This window comes from Fusarium fujikuroi, chromosome FFUJ_chr10 (genome assembly GCF_900079805.1).
Source record: "Fusarium fujikuroi IMI 58289 draft genome, chromosome FFUJ_chr10".
Taxonomy (NCBI): domain Eukaryota; kingdom Fungi; phylum Ascomycota; class Sordariomycetes; order Hypocreales; family Nectriaceae; genus Fusarium; species Fusarium fujikuroi.
This window is the reverse complement of record NC_036631.1, coordinates 986,435-1,006,795: the sequence shown is the minus strand read 5'-3', so window position 1 is coordinate 1,006,795 and position 20,361 is coordinate 986,435. Positions and strand designations below refer to the sequence as shown.

Genomic DNA, 20,361 nt, shown 5'->3' with positions numbered 1-20,361 from the left:
GATCTTACACTTAATAAATGGTTGTACAACATTGCACATACCGGGCCTCTCCTTGAGTGAAGCTTACAAAGTTCATACCGAGGCGTCTTCGAATCCCATAAGTGCGGCTATCGTAAGCTCTTGTTGCGAACTTCGAGCGTCACCTGGTTCATTTTCTTGGGTCACCGGGTCTAAGACTGCAAATATTACACATCGACTGCAGTTAAATGGCTGTTACGCCGGTGAATCACTGAGAGTAGCTTCAGTAGATCTAGGTACCAGATGCAAGAGTTGAGACGATTAGTGTCATCTTATCAGTGCCGTAAGATGACAACCAGTGTAGGATAAAACCACATTACTCCGGCTTCCGTCCAATAGTCCACCGAACCTCATATCCCATCACCGAAACACCGTCATCAACCTCTTGTTGCAGAATGTCGCAATGTTTCTCCACATCTTCATGGGAGTGAATCCATTCGAACTCTCCTTTGGTAGCGATACCATTCAAAGCCTGTCGTGCATAGTTGACAAGCGTATCTCCAGCTCTCTTCTGAACTTCAGGCCCTTCACTGAAGCTACTGAAGTCAATGTGTGAGCATTCGACGTAACCAGCCTTTCTGAAGTGCCCCTCGAGTGGCATTGGGCTACTGTTGGAGGTCAGCGGATCCTTGAAGACGACTGGAGGGAATGCTTACGTGACATCTCGCCCGACTGATAGCCCGTAGCGAACATCCGTACTGATCCATTTCTGGTATGCCTCAGTAATTGGCACAGCATTAAACTTGGTGAATCCTGTCTCATCCCACAAGATGTACCCTCCTGGTCGCAGAAGTGATTGAAGATTCTTTGCTACTGGCACCCAATCTCCGGCTTTTAGGGCGACCATCAGAAGTCGAACGTGAACCAAGTCATATTTCCCCACGAGATTCTCGGGAATTGGCTCGAAAACATTCCCGAATGACAACTTGACATTTGATGGAAGCTCAGCGGGGGAGAAGAACTTTGAGTCATCTACGTCAAACCCATCGAGACGAGCGTCTTGGTGGACTTCCGGTGCGAAGTCTCGTAGCCAAACCCCAGTGCCAGTTCCAACATCGGCTACTGCGGGTGGACGCCCAAGAGAGTTGAGATATGACTTGATGTTATCGGGGATCAAGGTCTTCGTAAGATGCAGCCAAGTGATGTGCTGATAGTCGAGGCGATGCTCCTCAACGCCCTTCCTGCCGCTGTTGAGGGTGTAAATCTGGGGCCCAGTCATTTCGATATATGTGCTTGAATCAATTCGACCAATTTGGGACAGATTATAGAGCCAAAAGGTAACGAGGACACCCGTTCCAACTTATAGTGAGAGACATGACTAGACTTACGCTTCAGCGCTTCAAATATTTGACAATACCCGTGAAGTGGTGCCGTTAGCCGATTGATGATGTTAGACTATGGATATGATTGGTTCATCCGATCTACTAAGGATTCTGATGATAAACCAGACGTGACAGCATGAACGAATCTTACTCAGCGCCACGATCAGACATGGTAAAGCGCCCGTGATATGGCGTATTTCTTTCATCCTGAAACAAAAGTGCTCGGAAGAGCCTTTTCGGGCCTTATGATCCTGTTGCCGTCGGTTTTTGATTGACCTGATCGCCAAACTCTTGCCGGATTCGAGGGTCGGGGCTATTACTAAACCCCGGCTTACGTGCGATGAGCTTTGGGGTACCCGATGCGATAGCAATGGATCATCATCACATCAAAACTCCGGGCTAGATAGATGAAGGTGATTCTCATCTCATCCAATTCTGGACAATTGAGGCGGAAATTATGTTTCATACAGACACCAGTAGCTTAATTTTGATAGCCTCAGTTGAGAGTAAGATTGGTAATTACCGTCAAGCTTCATGTCTCTCTAAGAGGACTGCTACGACTCATTCAAAGTAATACAATTGGGCTTTGACGTTTTTCCTCACGCGCGTAGTGATATCAAGGGTTGATCTCAGCACAAATAATGGGCTGGCCAGAGCGAGCGCCATCTTGTAAGCCAGGTATCAAAAGTTTTTGTCGAGTACTGCTACCGCGGGAGCACTCACAGATCTTTACGAAGTACAGTGGAGGCTTCCAATAGTCTGGAGCTGCCTCAGAACATGGGCTACACCTCATAGCCGTTCCGAAAAAGCCTATGCCGTTATTAATGTGCCAAAGTGGGCTGGATACCATGGCGTTAGAGTCTTGACATTGGGTGTTGAGATAAGGCGACAATCTTTAAATGCCAGCCATTCAAATTCTAAGAACGAAAATTTACAGAATATGGCGCAGCGTCAGGTCCTGCTGCTATCCACCCAGCCTCTAAAAGAGTTGAGGACAATAAGCTGCTAAGGCAAAAGGATCGCGACTAAGCCAACGTCACTGCAGCTCCAAACTTTCTTTGCATTAAATAGAGAACAATCGTATTCGAGATAGCTTCAGAGTCTGCGCTGTGCTAGTGATGCGCCGCTTAAAACCTGTTTCGCCAACACTTCGTCATTGCATCAAGCATTGCGCTTCGTGATTCATCTCAAAACATCGGTTAGGTGAGAGGAACACTTTCTATAAGACGATGGTTATACACCCTCAAAGCAACAGTCTCGAAGAATCTTCACACTAAGACACTCACAGCCAACACCTGCCAGCTCTACTGGCGCTCGCAACTCTTCACTCACCGACCCCAGATTCGTCATTTTGCCCCCCCAAGTTCACACCGCAACAATGCCTTCCATTACCGACGTGGCCACGGCGCTGATCTTTCTCGCTTCTGCTGCAAGTACCCTTCCCGTCCATATCGCTCGCCAACAGACCAGTGAATGCGCGACTGGTACGTGGTATTACTCTTGCGACACCAACGTCGGCTGTTTCGACCACGACCCGTGTACCAAGCCCACTGCTGTTTCTGGCAGATATCCCGAAAAGGTGGAGGACAAAATCACCACTACAGCCTCATCTTCTTCGGTCAAGACCGTCGTCCCTGCTACGTTGTACGACATTTACCCCGAGAATCCCGATGAATCTAGTGGCCCGGTCAACGGCGTGCATCTCGAGACCTGGGAGGACAAGTCTCAGGTTGAGCAAGTGATCGTCTTCAAGAGCATCCCAGCAGACGCACAGAACTGCAATCTGTCTTGGCGTCAAGGCCCTCGCTACTCTCGAAAATTCCTCGTCAAGAACAGCGATGTACAAGCTGATGCACAACCTCTATCTAGTTTCCCCGAGAACGATGTAACATACAACTCCGTCAAGCCTTTTGACGATCAAAGATCCATTGGCGGCCCTAATTTTTCTTTTTGGGGTGACCGCAAGGAAGACGTGCATCTTGCCGGGGGTGTAGACTGTGCTGAGACTGTCTCCTTCATCATTGGACTCCGAAATCCCAAGGGCGATTCACAGGTCTACCTTGAGCAAGATGAACACAAGAACGGCTGGACTCTGACCTACCACTAACTGATCCAAGTGGGGCATAGGGAAACGGTCACTCACGGTATGCCTTTGTTATTCAGTTTCCTCATCCTTTAGATAGACACTGTTAAACTTGGTTTGCTCTCAAGTTAACGTGATGCGATTGAATTTAAGAAGCTTCTTGCATGATTCGATCATTCTTTCCCTGTATAATTCCCAACTGAGAACCGGTATGTCACGTATGCCATAAGGAGTACAATTAGTGAGCCATTAAGTAGAGAGGTGTTCCTTGGCCTCTCCTTTTACTAGGGATACTTATGAGTAAATAACACGTGTCGTTGATCATGTTGTGCTGCTTGGCATGCAAGCAACCGCTTTATCGGGGGTATTCTCGTCAAGACTTGCATTTCACATATTTTTGATATACCGCAACGATTACCACAAATGGAGATCACAGCACCTGGATGTCAGCACAGCTATGAAATGGTTTTGAAGGGCCGCGCAGAGCTTTCTTACAAGCGTCAGTTTCAATACGTCTTTGCCACCCATGTTCTGCACTTTTGTCATTACGCCTATTGCGCAGTCATCACGATTATTATCTCTTCTGCTCACGCCGAGTCTGTCAACACCATTTGCCACTGTGGCTACAGGATTAGAAATTGTCGGCACACTTGCCGCTCTATATCAGCTGATTGATTTATCAGTAGAGTTCATAACCGAGTGGAAGGCTGTGTACGATGGCGCGCGCACTGCTGAAAGCTACATGAAAGAACATGCCCAAAACTTGGCCGAAGCCTGTAAACTGACCCAGGCGCGTTATCAGACTATCGGCTCTTATGAAAAGCTGTCTGATACTGAAAGGGGTGTTCAGAAGACTGCAAAAAAATGTCGCGCTTCTGCTCAAGCACTGTTTGGAGAGCTAAGCTTCCTGGAAACGGAACAGGAGAGCAACAACTGCATGGGGCCCGTCAGATATGTGGTCAAGTCCAAGCTTCACCGCAAGAAGATCGAAAGGATAGAGGCTAGGTTCAAGAATAATCAGCAGGAGTTGCAAATAATATTGCAATCTGAGATTCTGTAGGCACTGCGGTTTTAATATGTTTAATTCATTGCTGACGATGAGTCTAGTTCACAAAATAAGGCCATGCAGTATCTTGAGATGGAGAGATTCGCGAGTTTGGAGGAAGACATACGGATTCTGATTGAGCAGGGATCCAAGGGCTTCTTCGGGCTAGAGGCATTCATCGAAGCCCAGCATGAGGCAACAAACAAAATCGTCAAAAGTCGGCTTGTTGCGACAGACAATCTTATCGTCCAGGAATTCTCGAAAGCACAGCAAGGGATCAAAGACTCCGCGGCTGAAGTACAGCGCAAAGAGTTTCTCGAAAGCTTTAGATATCCAGAGATGAACAAGCGGTACAACGACATTTTGGATTCCAGTGATGCCAACTTCGATCGAGTCTTTACATCTTACGAAAAGGTTACGAAGCACGATCAGAGATCCGTATTATCAAAAGATGACAGCAGTCATCCTAGCTCTGAAGCTAGCGAATATGACCCAAGCCATGGCGACTTTTCCGATATCGACAGTGACGAATTGAGAGCTATTGACAAGTCATGGTCAAACTTCATCAACTGGCTGAAATCTAGAGACTCGTTATTCTGTATCCAAGGAAAGCCTGGGTCAGGTAAAAGTACTTTGATCAAGTTTGTGATCGATAACGAAAACACCCAACGACTCCTTGAGCATCAAAGTTCCGACATTGTCATCATGTCCCATTTCTTTTGGAAGATTGGAAGCGAGGAACAAAGCACCATCAAAGGCTTTTTATGTTCCTTGGTTCATCAGTTGTTAGCTCACAGTGAGAATTTACAGGAGCTCGCGATGCGCCTATATGATACGGTTTCTCACAAAAGCTATCATGACTGGTCTTCCAAACCCCTCAAAAGCCCTCTTCGCCAGGTCTTGGAAGCCAAAAGCCATGCCATCTGTGTCTTTGTCGACGGTCTTGATGAAGTCGCGAATGATGACGGCCTTGATAAGCTGACGCGGGAGATTGAAGAAATCCTCCAATTTCCTGGAATCAAGATTTGTGTTTCTAGCCGCCCAGAAGCATCAGTGGTGGAATGGCTCGAGAGACTGAATGCCCCTAGCATTTTACTTGAGGATCTTACCAGGCCTGAGATGAGCAGCTACGTTCATCAAGGCCTGGATCCCTTGCTATCTTCGAAGAAACTCTCAATGGAGACCCATCGATATCTATGTGATGAAATGGTTCGAAAATCACAGGGGGTCTTTTTATGGCTCTTTTTGGTGTTAAGAAGCCTCATAGAAGGCATAGAGAACAGAGACCCCGATCAAATACTTATCAAGCGTCTTGCTGAGCTACCTAGCAAGATACATGACCTTTATGCTGACTTATGGGAACGCCTGAATGAGAGGAGCCCAGTATATAGAAGAGACGCAGTCCGGTTTGTTCAGTATGTTTTGACGAAGCAAGGCCAGGCAATATACTTCCGGCTTCAAGAACACCCTGCAGAGGAACGCTTTTATGTCCGCCAACCCGTCTTGGGACAAATCGCCTTTGCAGAGATGCCTGATAGACACGGAGGCCTCCTGAAACATGGAGACAGAATAGACTCCAAGGAATTACAAGAAGCCTGCGACATGCAAGAAATCAAATCGAAATCAAGTGTGGTGGTCTACTACATATTCGCAAGCAAGAAAAAGGAATACCACCACATGATACCAACGACCTCCTCATGCAGCAAGTGGGTTTTATCCACCGCACAGCTCATGACTTCTTCACCGAGACAGAGGTTGGAAGATCAATCTTGCAGGCAGATTCTGTAGCCAGTGGCCATGAGATAAATGCGTGCCTTGCCAAAGGCATGCTGTGTCTTCATCGCGTCGTGGCTCACCAACATGGTGTGAGTGCCGAAATGGCATATGTTATCGCCCAGTTTGGTCGCTTAAGCACAATATGCCACAATGCTTCAGTTGTTGCGCAAACGATTGAAATCCTTCCAGTCTTGCAATCGCTCTCCACAGAAAATGACATTGTAGACAGTGGTGCCTGGCACCCCAAGTGCCACTTTCTGTCATATCTAGTTCCTTTTGTCTCTTTCCACGAATTTATCAAATCCGAAATAAGGAAGGCTTCATCGGCAAGACTTGCTACTCAGATTCTCCAGGAGCTATGCTGCGAAATGGGTATTTTCTGCTGTCCTAATCGCCTAGCCGCAGTCGAACTTATCGGACCTCTTATATCAATGGGGGCTAATGCGCATGCTTGCATAATGGTCCCACGAGAGGGCCGAGAGAGGCATGAGAACCAGTTGGCCTCTAGGGGCACCTCGTTCGCGAACTTCCTGAAATTATCGATGACACCATACTTTGTTGACAGCTACAAGGATGGAGATATCGCTAAAACGGTGTCGGAGGTGGCCACGACCATGGCAGTGGCCTGTCCAGACCTGAATGACGCAACGCTGATTGAATTCCAAACGTTGGACACCGGCAGGATTTGTCGGAAGCGGATAAAAGTGAATTCTACAGCGAGAAACTACATTCCTCTATTTTCGTACAAGCAACACTCGGCTTTCTTGTCGCTTATTTATTCTCCCAACTGAAGCAATGCATCGAAGAAAGCGCTGTTTTTAAAGGTTTCTCTGGAAAGCTTGAGGCCCCTAGGCCAGAGATACGATTCGTTTTGACCCCGGATGAACTACCTGGCAATTGGATCTGCAACCGCGTCTCATCTCAAAAGTCTTGCGAGAAGCTGGTTGATTTCCTATTTCCACGAGACGGCCCTCCGCCGCAAACTAATGAACGAATCGTGAAGAATTCGATTGAGATTCGGAAAAGGCTTGATCATATTGCTGCTTTACTTGGGGATCTCGATGTCGTTCCATGTGACTTCGAGTCAGAAATGATGACTATGGCCGCGCAGAAATTGGGAGTTCGCAACTTCCAAGAAGCAGGTATCGTACTATCTTTTCAAGGTGTAAAAGAATTCCAAGAGGCGAAAGGCCATTCTAATTCAAATATACTTTATGAGTTGGTCGCCCTGGCAACATATAAAGAGTGTTAGTGAAGGGAGATAGCTTAGATCATGTATTTAGAGTTCTCTCTATGCATCAGATACAATCATCACATAGGCTGAAACCTTGTCTTGGGCAATTATTCGACTCGTTTTCAGGTCGTTGCACTGATTGTACGCAAAGTTGTGCGAGAAGAGCCTAACCAGCTTCAGCCATCTATTGCCTGACCCAGTACCACAATCAGGCTGATCGCACCACAAAACGTGTTTCGTCCTGTTTGTGAAAACAGAATTGCTTGCATCCCCATATTGTAGGTTCCGGAGCCATTCGAAACTCAATGGATCTAAATATCTCCATCGGTTGCTGACGTGTAAGCGAAAGCAATTCTCTTGTAACAAATCTGTCTTCCTCCAACACCTCTCAGATATGTTGCGTGGGCGTTCCCAGACGTAGGTTATGTGACACTCTGGGCATTCTTAACAAGGACTGACGCAGCCATCGTGCTTCACTGGAATTGACTTGTGAACATAGGCGCAGCAGCAAAGAGTGCATTCCAAGATGTCCAGCAAGCGTTCCATCATGGCTGAAGAATGTGGACAGAGATGACCACAGTCTAGGAGAATACCTCTGATCGTATCTCGGGTCCTTGAATTCCTTCCGCTTGGTCCTCTGACTTCAAAGGTCAAAGGTTAATGAAGCTGCCGTCACGATCTTGCCCGGATAATTGTGAGCGTCAATTTCGATAGTGGGGCTGTACCGCAGTGAAACGAGGTCAGGATTCGCATCACTCGTGTCGAAAGAAGTATGCGATTTGTCTATGCAGCGATCGTAGATGGGGTACTGGGTCCAAAGGTTGGGGAGCCTCCTTTGAAACCTGAGCCGCCGATGAGAGCATACATCCAAATAGCCGAGCAATCCAACACATTTGTTTCTTTTCCTACCGTTTGCAGGAAAGAAGATGATTCCAGGATGGTCCTTCTTACAGCCGGTGCGCCTCCTCGGCTCACATGAGAATATCAGCCTTTCTCGTAGTTCCTTTGTGCTTAGGGCACGGCACTCATTGCATAGAGTTTGGCGGCGTATAGAAGCATATATCTCGCGACTGTCTCGAACGGCGGCCGGCACTGTTCGATGCCAACGGCTCAGGGTCCGAAATTTGCGAAAGACAGGATCATTGTCTATATATTGGCGGAAACCTCGTGACGTTTAGCGGAGAATATATAGCGAGTGTGAGGAAGAAATCTAAGGATGGCATCGAATATTTCATTGGGTATTCGGACTGTATTTGTCATTTTTGGTAAGATTACCATCTCTCGGGGTGTGCCCTCATTGTCCAATGCTGCACTCGACGATGAGCTGACAAGAGCACGAGTCCTGGATCCTGGACTGTCCTGTTTGTAACAGCAAAGATAGTAAGCAATAGTTTCAGCCTCCTCCATAGCGCACCGGAGCCATCGCTTCATTCTCGGGATCCATTCAAAGCGACGCCCAAGTTACTCGATGTGGGCCTGGCACTCTGAAAAGCGCGCCATATCGTATGATCACTAGCGTTACAAATGGTTCGGAATGAATGAAGAAGAGAAATTCGTTTAAGCCAAATAGAAAAAGAGCATTTCAAGAGTCCAATCTCCTTATAACAGACAGGTTTGAGGATAAATCGAAGGCAAAAGTATTTTCCACTCATGTCAATCTATGATAGGTATCTTTTCTTCTAAACCCTAATGTGCAAGATTTATATCATACAAGCTTTGTAGAAATGAGTCTAATATGACGCAGCCTGTCATTTCTGGTTTTTATCTAACTCTAACGTAGATATATTTATGATCTGTGATAAGCATGAGGGTTTGAAGATGGTTTCGGCTCCAGCATTACAACGCCTGCACCGATTCATATGGGAAGAACCATTTAGCCTTCATCTTCCATCAAGGCCCAATTAAGTATTCGGCCTCCGAGTGACCACAAGAACGGGCGAAATACAAGGCCTGCCTTCGAAATCGGATGTGTTGGTAGAGAACTTACATCACCAGAGGCCTTTACTCACTTCCGAAGCTTACTGGTTAGGCTACTTTGCTTCAAAGATTTACTATGCAGGAGCCCAAGGTGGCACGGAGGTTATTATCAGCTCCTCAAGAGCCTCTACATACCACTCAATCATGAGTTCATTCATAAGCTCAAGTATCGAAGAATCTGCTTATGAAGTTATGTATCGAAAAACCATATGACACACGATCAGATAATTCAGATTAAAGACTGGGGATTTTCATCAAGTCACCCAAGGAATTCTGGCGAGTAGGCTGAGGCTACAACATTGGCTTTGCTCGACCTAGGTGACCTGTTCCGCGCATAGGACATCCCGACCCGTATAACAATAGCGCTAGAGCTCTCTCATTTCATATTGTGTTTTACCAAACGAATGACAGTTCCAAGTATGACAAACAAAGACAAACTAAGTGAGTGACGTGCGGAATGTTCTCCCAGGTCTGCATTCCAGCCCGTACAGTTGGAGGCAAGAATACCTAAAGGCATTGCTTTGAGACCTCTCAGTGTAGCTATTCCGAACTGCGGCAACAAGTCCAGCAATCCCCCTAAATCTAGAATTAGTTATCATCACATTTGGGTCAATAAGGCGATCTAACCTGATGAAGGGAAAACTTTCTCTTGATTAGCACAAGTCAACGGTTAAAAGTGGTGTAGGTCGACTTACCCATTCTTCTGGGCACTGAATCTCCTCAGAAGCGCACAGGAGCCAGCAGATATCCTCCTGCTTAGTGTGGGGCTTGTCCCTGTGCATAGGAATCTGTGAAAGCTTGATAAAAAGACTATGGCACCGTGTTAGTGAAGCAACATTGCTGTTTCACAGACCGCAATGGGCTGAAAATTGGAGTAGAAGACATCATGGGGTAGGTTGAGATGGTGATACTAACGATATATCCTTATCAGGCACCAGAACCTTGGACTGGCTCTGCTGGATCTGTCCCAGCAGGGACGGGATAGCAACAATGCCTTGGGCAAGGGAGAGAAGAGCGACGGCCGAGTACTTCATGACGAATCAAAGATTGATAATATTATGGATTGGGTGTTCGGCTTTGTTGGAGGCGATGCGTTTTGAATGGGCACTGGGGATGCAGCTCTCGTCTTTATAGGCGATGAGAGTCCTTCTTACTAGATCACAACTTACGTTTCCAGAAGATACGCACTAAATGTGTCTTAGGTATCATCGTTGTCTGAGGCACAGTGCATTCATCGGTCATGCTCTGTGAAACCCCCCGAGAGCCGTGTTAGTACTATATGAGGGAGACATGGCAATCACTCATTCGATGGATCTTCCGGCGTGTCACAGAGACGACTCCTGCATCTGCTTTGACCCCGCCCGAGTACACTCGGCAGGTCGCCATCGGAACATCGTTCTTGGAACTCGGATCAACACGCTCGAACCGATTACCATAGTCAAGGTCAATAGTTGCCATCGGCTATTGTTATTGTTACTAAATCTAAGACTCTGGTTGTCCTGTCTAAGCGAGTTCAACCTGGTCGACCTTCTTATCCTTCTTGCCATCCTGATCCAATCTACCATGTTCAATATCATCCAGCTTACCAGCATGAAGAGCACCATGAGATGTTCCCTCAAAGATTGCTTGAATTTCCTCTAGAGTATGACCCTTTGTCTCGGGGAAAAGGAACCAGATAACGACAATGAGACAGGCAAGAATGCAGCAGAAGACAATGTAGTACTTCCACCCGATGTTCTTCATGGCGATTGGGTTGACCTGGTTTCCAACAACGAGACCGACGAATGTGCTGACGTACATGACGGAGACACCGCGGCTGCGAAGGGTGTACGGGAAGATCTCAACGGTATACGCTTGGAGAAGAGGGGCCCAAGCAATAGCGTAGAAGAAGAAGGTGATGAACACAAAGCCCACGATGGCCTTTCCGGTAGTTGGGCTTCGAGTACTGTCAAACGAAGCACTGAGGGCGGTCCAGATAATGTACGACACGAACATTCCACAAGTCGAAAGGAGGAACAGGGTGCGACGCCCGAGTCTGTCGACTAACATAGCACCAACAAAGATTGCAGCAAGCCAGTTTGAGATCTGCAAAAGACCATTGATGAGAGTCTGTTCCTTGGCAGCTGTGATACCAATCGTGTTGAGAACAAGAACAAGGTAGTAGCTACAAGCGACGTTAGACAGATACTTAAACGCGGGGTCAAGGTGGGACAACATACCTGACGAGGTTGATACCGTTCCACTGAGCGAACCACCCGACGATAACGGCAATTAGCGTTCTCTTTCTGTTCGCAGGAGTTCTGACGAGTTCGAGCCAAGAGTTCTGTGACATGGCATCGGCTTCATGCGTCAAGGCACCCTCAATCTCCGCCATCTCGAAGTTGACAAGTGGAGCGTTTGCGTCACCGCCGGCGTGATACGTGGCGAGGATTTTGCGGGCCTCTTCGCGTCGGCCGTGGGCGACGAGCCATCGGGGAGACTCGGGGAGGAAGTAAACGGCGAGGAGTTGGATGAAGGGGAGGGCTCCTTGGAGAAGAGACGGGATTCTCCAGCTCCATGTCGAGTCGATCTTGAAGGTTCCGTATGTGCACCAGGCGGCGATGATACCTCCGAGGTACTGTCAAGTCAGTGGATGTCTTTGGGTATGAAGAGTGGGTACTTACGAAGGATGTGTTGTACAGAGCGGTAAGCTTGCCTCGATGCGTGGGATAAGCGAGCTCGGTGATGAGGATTGGACTAGGCTGGGCCAAGAAACTTGTGAAGAAACCAAGGATAGCTCTTGCCGCAATGAAAGTCTCCAAGTTCTGTGACACAGCTTGCATGATGGCGAAGGCGACACAACTCAAAGCTCCGACCATCATGGCTGTCTTTCTACCGAATCGATCGCATACGTAGGTGACGAAGAAAAGGGCAATGACCTTTCCGGCTGGGTATACAGAGTTGAGGGCACCGAGCATGGCACCTTCGGGCTGTCCAAAGTAGCCTCTCCATTGAGGGAGGGTCTGAAGACCGTTCATCATCGATCCTGTGCATGTTAGTAAGGAGATGAAGTTGTCGCGTACTGAACATACCATCATAACCAATCGCGCCTGATGACACGAGAGGAATTAGAAGGAGAAGGTTGAGCTTCAGGAGATGCGGTACGCGATACCAAGGTCGAGCATCATCGGGGAGAACCTTAAGATATTAACACCCAATGTCCATCATCTGCATCTCAGGGAGTAAACTTACTGCTGCGAGGTCATTGCCGGCAGCCGCGGCAGCACCTTTTTTCTCTGCTGGTGAGGAACCCATGACTCTTGGAGATGATCGATGTCTTGTCAGAAGTCCCAACGTTAATCAGCGACTGATGATGAATGTTCAGAAACCCAAAACACCAGGGTCATTGAGGTTAATTATATCTGAGCCTACCAAAACAGAAAATGATTATGCAGATCCAATGCTACCCCACGCGGTGGTAAACTGACACCCCATGGGGAAACTTGGAGCGTTCTTTGACGCTTGAAGAGATTGACAACTTGTTTGATGGGGTCTTGGCTTGACGCGTTTGGTCTGGATCCGACGCTATTCCCAGCTGTTCTGAGACTTCGGACCAGGCTCTCATTGGTCCATTGCCGTGTCTTCCGAAGCAGCGTTCAGCCGATTGGACACCCATCTCGCTCATGACTCGAGCCTTGACCAGTTTTCTGGTCTCCGTTGTCGCTTTGCCGAAGCTCGTCAAAGCCTGGTGGATGCTTTACTACCAGTTGGATCAGTCCCAGACTGGAGATATTCTCCCTCAGAACCTCCACAAAATTAGCGACACAGTTCCCCGACGTTGACCCGCACGCAAGTCAGTGAGAAGAGATCCGGACTTTCTTATTACTCGCGAGTATCAGCATCCGTCCCTGCCCTAGTGGTTTCGAGGCATACAACGACAAAATGGCAGACACAGATATTGATGCGATCATACAGTCACTGACACTGGAGGAGAAGGTACGTTATACTATCATCCGTCTGAAGGCGGATTTAGCTAATTCTTATCAGATTTCCCTCTTAGCTGGTCGGAACTTCTCAGAAACCGTTGGCTATCCAGAAAAGGGAGTTCCTTCGATCAAGGTGAGCTCGCTCTCTTCTCTTGTCTCGTCCAACTACTTACTAACAGAATCAAGACTGCCGATGGACCAAATGGAATTCGCTCAGCAGCAACAGATCTCGACATCAAGTCGGCCTGTTTCCCAGCAGCATGCAATCTCGCAGCCACATTCGACCTAGACCTTGCCGAGAAATTTGGCAAGGCTCTAGGTGCTGAAGCGAGAGGCAAGCGAGTAAATTGCATGCTCGGTCCAACAGTCTGCATGCATCGCCATCCTCTTGGTGGTCGTAATTTTGAGAGCTACAGTGAAGACCCATTTCTCACCGGTAAAATGTCTTCAAAAGTCATACAAGGACTTCAAAGTCTTGGTATTTCCGCTACGATAAAACATTTTGTGGCCAATGAGCAAGAAACAGCACGTACGACTGTTGATGAGACTATTGATGAACGGGCATTGCGCGAAATTTACCTCAGGCCGTTTGAGATTGCTGTTAAGGAAGCGAATCCTTGGGCGATTATGACAGCTTATAATCATGTCAATGGCGTTCATTGTGATGAGCACAAGTGGCTTCTGCAGGACGTCTTGCGTGGCGAATGGGGCTGGAAGGGCCTTGTCATGAGTGATTGGGGCGGTACTAATTCCGTCGCTGCAGCGCTCAATGCTGGTTTGGACCTGGAGATGCCTGGTCCTCCCCGGCTAAGAAAGGAAGATGCTGTCAAGGAGGCACTTGAGCGGGGAGAATTGACAGAAAGCACCATCAACGAGCGCGCCAAGTCTGTTGTTGAGTGGGCGTTAAAGCTCAAGGCTCGTGAAGCAGAGTCACACTCTGTCGCTCTTGGTCAAGACACAAATACCCCCGAACTGCGAAGCATGATCCGCGAGGCCGGCGCACGGGGTATTGTCTTGCTGAAGAATCAGGGAGACCTCCTTCCCCTGACCAAAGAAAAGGTTCAGAAGAAAAAGGTTGCTCTTATCGGGTTTGCTAAAGATGCCATGGCCCACGGAGGAGGTAGTGCGGCTGTCAATGCGTACCGCAAGATCACTCCTTGGCAAGGTTTGCACGAGGCCCTTGGCGACGACGTTGAGTTCACATATGCTCGAGGCGCTCATCGCGAGCGCCTCCTTCCTGCTATTCATCCTGACGGTCTGTGCGGTAAAGTCGTGGGTCTTGATGGAAAGCCCGGGTTCAGTCGGCAGCTGTTCAAGGAGGGTGAATCTGAGCCTGTATCTACTGTTGGACAGCCAACTTCAGCATACTCGCCTCTTGGATCACAAGAGTCGCTCTGGAGGAGACTTGAGATTGTCGGTGACTTTACACCGGCTGAGACAGGAGAGCACTACATCGCCTGCTCTGGATTGGGGCCTACGAGGGTCTATGTTGATGGCGAGATCATCTATGAGCAGACTGCCAACTGCACTGACCCCATGGGCTCTCTGTTCCTCGCTGCTCCAGAGCCTGAGTTCCGCCACAAGTTCGAAGGAGGAAAGACCTATCGCCTTAAAATCTGCAGTGATCCGCCTACCAAGATCGGCCTTACCATTCTTGAAGGTCGCAGTGGTGTTCGTGTCGGTTTCTCACTGGAATCCGACCACGATGCAGATCTTGTCGGAGAGGCTGCGGAGGTAGCCAAGGCTGCTGATTACGCGATTGTGTTTACCGGGCATGATCCTCAATGGGAGACTGAAGGTCGAGATCAAGATGGTTTCAATCTCCCTCGAAAGGGCACGCAAGACGCCCTTGTATCTACAGTGGCATCAGTCAACCCCAACACCGTGGTCGTCAACTCTACCGGCGTTGCTATCGCTATGCCCTGGTTGGAACAAGTCCCCGCTGTCGTGCAAGCTTGGTTCCCTGGCCAAGAATGCGGCTACTCTATCGCGGATGTCCTTACAGGAGCTGTCAATCCTGAAGGCCGACTACCAGTGAGCTTCCCCAAAAGCATTGAGGACTGCCCTGCGCACGGGAATTTCCCTGGCGAATATATAGATGGACAGCTCAAGGTTACTTACGCCGAGGGTGTTTTCGTCGGATATCGTCACTTTGATCGACTTCCTCGAGAAAAGGTTAACTTTCCCTTCGGTCACGGCCTATCTTACACGACTTTTACACATGATCTGGTCAACTTTTCTCGCGAGGTTGACGACTGGTATGTCTCTGCTGAAGTATCTAACACTGGAAAGCAAGCTGGCAGCACATTAGTGCAGATTTATGCTGGCCCAGCTGAGCAGTCTCCTGATCATCCGATCAAGGCTCTCGTGGCTTTCCAGAAGGTACGATTGGAGCCCGGTGAGACGAAGTTGGTTAAGCTTCTGGTGAAACAGAGAGACTTGGCACATTTCAATTCTGGACTGAAGAAGTGGGTAATAGATGAGGGTGAGTATCGCTTCTCACTGGGGGTCTCTTCAGCCGATATTGTTGGAGATACTGTGGTGAAGGTGCACAAGGCTATTTTCGATCCATAGATTTAGAGAGGTCAAATCTATTATATTCGTCACGAGGTCGCTTTCTTTGTCCTAAAACATTCCGGGGGGTAAAATCCGAAAATCGCTGCGTGTTTTGCCTAGAGTTCGACGGATGACCTAAATATCGGTCGCTAATAGGCTTATGTCATTGGAAGAACTGGTAGGCCAATTCCTCCAAATTTGCTATGAGAGTCTCGACTCCGCTTCAATTCATCGTGTACCTATCCCTTCCAGAAATCCCCTCTACTAACTCGGAGGCGCTACTTTCTGCTGCTAGATCTGGGTCCAGGTCTTGGTCCGGGACCGAACGTTACCAACACATCGGTACACTAGAGACCCGGAACCTAACATTTACGTAACTAGGCAATAGTCAGCTGTTCCTCGGATCGGGTCCGAGACTTGGATTAACGCTGTTTGACTCGGAGGTAATCCGGAAGGGGTCGCGAAACGACCTCTTCCGGGGCTCCTGTGTAAGTGCGTATGGCAACACCACTTTCAGACACCAGAATGCTATAATACAGTTAAGTGATGAAAGGTTATGCTTGACATAGAGGAAGTATTCTTCACCCAGCCCATTTTCGTAGCTCAGCATCATACGAAAACATGCCAGCACCATATTCGGGAAAATGCCTCTGTGGCAACGTCAAGTTTGCAACTTCATCAGAACCAGTCACAGTACTCTCATGCTTCTGTGAACATTGCTGCATAGGGGCTGGTGGCACACATCAACTGGTATAAAATCTTTATCGATGGGCTGTTAACATGCAAGCTAACCTATACCTGACAGATTGGAAAATTCATTGCCCAAGATGTCAAAGTCTCCACTACGGCAGACGATGCTATCACGAAGTACTCACTCTCCGACACATCTAGCGGAAGTTCTAAAGAGAAAGCATTTTGCCGTACATGTGGATGCACACTCTGGACTATTCCGGCAGCAGCAAAGGGTAAATTCTACATGATCCGACTCCCATTGCTGGACCAAGGGTAAGTTAGCTACCCTATGCTTGGTGCACTCATACTAAAATGTGGTTTAGCCTCAACTTCCAACCAGCGAATGAGATTTTTGTTAGAAATCGGCCAACTTGGGTGGAGCCAGTCAAAGACGCGGGTCAATGGGATGAGATGCGAAAGTGACGCGTAGAAGAGACTGAGGATGCGGAGAAGGAGGGGAACCTTGCCTGCTGATGGATCAGAACAAGGGTCACCGATTGGTTTAGGAGACATCAACAGACCTCGGCTGGAGTTATTGAGCCAAAAGGAGATACAAGCAGTATTGCAATTTAATCCCGAGAACAGTTAAACACTTGTAGCGGTTAATTATCTTGTTAATAGTGTCACTTCAGCTCAGTCAGTAAGTATCGGTATCCGGTATGCCACCACTTACCGACGACCTCCGATAGAAGCTAATGCAAAGATTCTGAGATCCCCGCTAATGCTCCCCGGATTTTAGCCGTAGTCCAGCCTCATAATCTTATCTCTTAATTCTGGGGATCCCCCGTTCCGAACCAATTCATGTCCATTCCGAAAACCCATCCTCTCCCGACCCAACAACCAGCGACATTCCCTTCGGATACGGAACTGGAGCTTACCTACACATGGAGCCTCCACGACGAACAGATGACGGTGCCTCTGCCAATCGCCAGAGTGGGGCCAAACGCCTCAAGATTGATGTCGCTTGCGATAACTGCAGAGCCAAGAAGGTCAAGTGTGATGGTGTACGACCAGGTGAGACAGACACTGAGCTCACTCAGCCCCAGGAGGGAGGGGACAAATGTCAATAAGGGTATATGGGCATAAGGTGTGTATGTAGGAGAAAGCTAGCTAACTGGGCCCTAAGGGCAGGCTACATACAGAGGGATGTGGGCCTAAGGTATCCACATCTTAACACCACCCTATAGCCTGACCTACATGTCAACTGAAGCTATGTACATTATCAATTATGGCTCTTTCTGGCCTTCCGTGGTGTTTTTCATGCTCCTCAACCTTGTATTCTCAAACATTATTACAGCCTTCCTTCTCAGTTCTCAATTGGCTTTCTTAAGTTGAGTTGTCGCATAAATTCCTCGTGATTCTGAACTGCCAGTGGCTTGGTCAGACTATCTGCAACCATTTCCTTTGTTCTAACGTGCTGAAGATTAAAGTATCCTATCTCAGTTTGTTGGATAATCCATTTGTAACGGATATTAATGTGTCTAGTTCTTGCCTGGTTGTACTTGTTTAGTACCGTCTTTTGAGCATTTCGAGAGTCTGTGTAGAGCAATAGCGGCATTATCTGTGGAATCTTCGCTTGGCTCAGCATGTTTCCGATCCAGAGTAGTGACAATCCTGTTGGAGTCAAATTGATGAACTCAGCTTCAGTTGTAGATGTCGTCACTAATGATTGCTTTTTGCTCTTCTAAAACACAGGGCCATTACTAAGCATAATGACGTGCCTGGCTGTAGAACAGCGTGACATCTTGTCATCTGTGAAGGAAGTATCCGCAAAGGCTCGAAGCTTTAAATCATTCAAGTTGTACTTTCCCCCAAGGCAAATCGCATAATCCTTCGTTCCCTGCAGATATCTGAGGAGATGCTTTATGATCTTCTTGTGTTCTGCTGTAGGATTGGCGTTCGCTTTTGAGAGCTTCTGTATTGTGTACGTAATGTCGGGGCGCGTTCCTATTGACAGATAGTTAAGGCTTTTAGTTTGTTGTAGCCATTTGTTTGCTGTCATTACAGTATCTATTTCTCTCTAATTCTCTGGAATCTTAAGCTTTGAGGGCTATGGTGTTTTTACTGGATTGAGCTTTCTGTTGCTGAACTTCTCCAGGATCTTTTCAGTAAACTTTGACTGATGAATATAGATTTGTTTGTTGGATCTGTTATGAACGATCTGAAGCCTAAGGAAATCCTTTATATCACCAAGCTTCTTGACTTCAAAAAGCTTTGAGATTTCGTTAATGATTGCGTTAGTATGTTTAAGAGTGGGAGCTCTAATGCCTATATTGTTGACGTAGAGAATAAGTATTGCTCTATCTGAGCGTATGAAGATATAGACTTCTGCATCCAGTTGTTTAAAGCCAATTGACTTCAGCAGCTTTGTTGCCAGTTGAAACCACCAAATTGGTGATGCTGATAATCTGTAGAGAGCCTTTTGTAACAGGCAAACTCTCCCGGTACTATCTTTATATCTATATGGCTGAACTATATAGATTTTCTTGTGTGTTTGTGAATTAAGAAAAGCCGTGATAGCATTATATTGTCTTAGCTTATACCTAAGGATCGCTACGATCGTGAGAAACACCCGAACCGACGCTGTATGTGCCACAGCTGCATAGAGATTACCAGTCTTATATTCACCTTTCTCCTGATTGCCTCGAATAACCTATCGAGCTCTTGGATATGGATCTTCTCCCTGGGGATACTTTACATTATAAACCCACTTGCCATTAAGTACCTGAACACCTTTAGGGCATTTAATTAGTATCCAGGCCTCTTTCTTATGTAGGCTTTGAATCTGTTTTTCTTTAGCTTTTTTCCACTATTGTTTGTAGTTGTGACGTTTTCTGGCTTCTCTCTATGACTTTGGAGCAGAGTCATTAATGATCTTGATAGCTGCAATTACAGTGAAGCATATATGTTTTGCCTTCTCTTTAAATTCATTATTCTCTTGATATGTATCTGTTGGTATTATTATCTGATTTCGATTGACTTGATCTCGAAAGGTCTTCTGACTACGGCGGGTTTTGCGATCTGTTGCCGGCGGAAGACCTCGGACTTCTTGCATTCGTTCCGGATTCGGTGCTATCGGCAATTGAGGAGTATTGGCAAACGTTTGATTGTATGGCGTCATGTTTTGTTCGTGTTTATATCTCTCTTGTTGGGTTTCGTTTTGAGGAGTCGCGAACGGATAGAAGGTTTGTTGAGTTGCTGGAGTCTCAGTAATGTCAGCTATGTTATGGTCTTGAATATTAGTATTTTCTAAAGGGAATTTATCTTCTCTTAATCCTCCTGTATTCTGTAACTTGACTTGTTCTATTCCTCTCTGAATGTCTTCTCTTTGTCTGCTTAGAGCGTTATAATCTATGCCTACCCCAGAAGTTTGTTGATCCTGATTGTACTGAGTGTACTGAGGATATGGAGTTCTTCTCTAAGAGTTTCTAGTCTCTAATGCTGGTCTTCTGTATCCTCCTGTTGGATGTCTGACAATTTGTTGAGTTGTCTGAGAAACTATAGAGATCTCCCTTTGATTTGGAATTGTTTTAATACGAGTCTGCGGTCTTATTGAAGGACTTGGATCCGGTGGAGGAGTCGGGTCTGGCGAGATTGGCTTGTATGGCTGAGGTTCCCGATTTGGAACTAGCTTCTTTCTCTGTTCAGCTTCT

General features: G+C 47.3%; 7 protein-coding genes; 4 read left to right on the top strand and 3 right to left on the bottom strand.

The window, feature by feature from the left end:
- Positions 1-334: 334 nt before the first annotated feature.
- On the bottom strand, positions 335-1,237 carry FFUJ_10577 (uncharacterized protein; the record flags this gene model as incomplete). XM_023569377.1 has 2 exons in its annotated part: positions 335-626; positions 675-1,237. 2 exons carry the CDS (start codon positions 1,235-1,237, stop codon positions 335-337), a joined length of 855 nt encoding a protein of 284 aa, XP_023436600.1.
- Positions 1,238-2,718: 1,481 nt separating this feature from the next.
- Positions 2,719-3,447, top strand: FFUJ_10576 (uncharacterized protein; the record flags this gene model as incomplete). Its single annotated transcript, XM_023569376.1, has 1 exon — positions 2,719-3,447. One exon carries the CDS (start codon positions 2,719-2,721, stop codon positions 3,445-3,447), a length of 729 nt encoding a protein of 242 aa, XP_023436599.1.
- Positions 3,448-3,949: 502 nt separating this feature from the next.
- Positions 3,950-6,256, top strand: FFUJ_10575 (related to small s protein; the record flags this gene model as incomplete). XM_023569375.1 has 2 exons in its annotated part: positions 3,950-4,479; positions 4,531-6,256. The coding sequence occupies 2 exons, from the start codon at positions 3,950-3,952 to the stop codon at positions 6,254-6,256; spliced, it is 2,256 nt and encodes a 751-aa protein (XP_023436598.1).
- A 3,808-nt stretch (positions 6,257-10,064) lies between these two features.
- Positions 10,065-10,489, bottom strand: FFUJ_10574 (uncharacterized protein; the record flags this gene model as incomplete). XM_023569373.1 has 3 exons in its annotated part: positions 10,065-10,097; positions 10,151-10,265; positions 10,371-10,489. 3 exons carry the CDS (start codon positions 10,487-10,489, stop codon positions 10,065-10,067), a joined length of 267 nt encoding a protein of 88 aa, XP_023436597.1.
- A 469-nt stretch (positions 10,490-10,958) lies between these two features.
- On the bottom strand, positions 10,959-12,749 carry FFUJ_10573 (related to hexose transporter protein; the record flags this gene model as incomplete). XM_023569372.1 has 5 exons in its annotated part: positions 10,959-11,619; positions 11,675-12,072; positions 12,119-12,480; positions 12,527-12,632; positions 12,687-12,749. The coding sequence occupies 5 exons, from the start codon at positions 12,747-12,749 to the stop codon at positions 10,959-10,961; spliced, it is 1,590 nt and encodes a 529-aa protein (XP_023436596.1).
- Positions 12,750-13,376: 627 nt separating this feature from the next.
- On the top strand, positions 13,377-15,994 carry FFUJ_10572 (related to beta-glucosidase; the record flags this gene model as incomplete). XM_023569371.1 has 3 exons in its annotated part: positions 13,377-13,430; positions 13,482-13,553; positions 13,607-15,994. 3 exons carry the CDS (start codon positions 13,377-13,379, stop codon positions 15,992-15,994), a joined length of 2,514 nt encoding a protein of 837 aa, XP_023436595.1.
- Positions 15,995-16,597: 603 nt separating this feature from the next.
- On the top strand, positions 16,598-17,131 carry FFUJ_10571 (uncharacterized protein; the record flags this gene model as incomplete). XM_023569370.1 has 3 exons in its annotated part: positions 16,598-16,726; positions 16,782-16,981; positions 17,032-17,131. The coding sequence occupies 3 exons, from the start codon at positions 16,598-16,600 to the stop codon at positions 17,129-17,131; spliced, it is 429 nt and encodes a 142-aa protein (XP_023436594.1).
- Between the last annotated feature and the right edge of the window lie 3,230 nt (positions 17,132-20,361).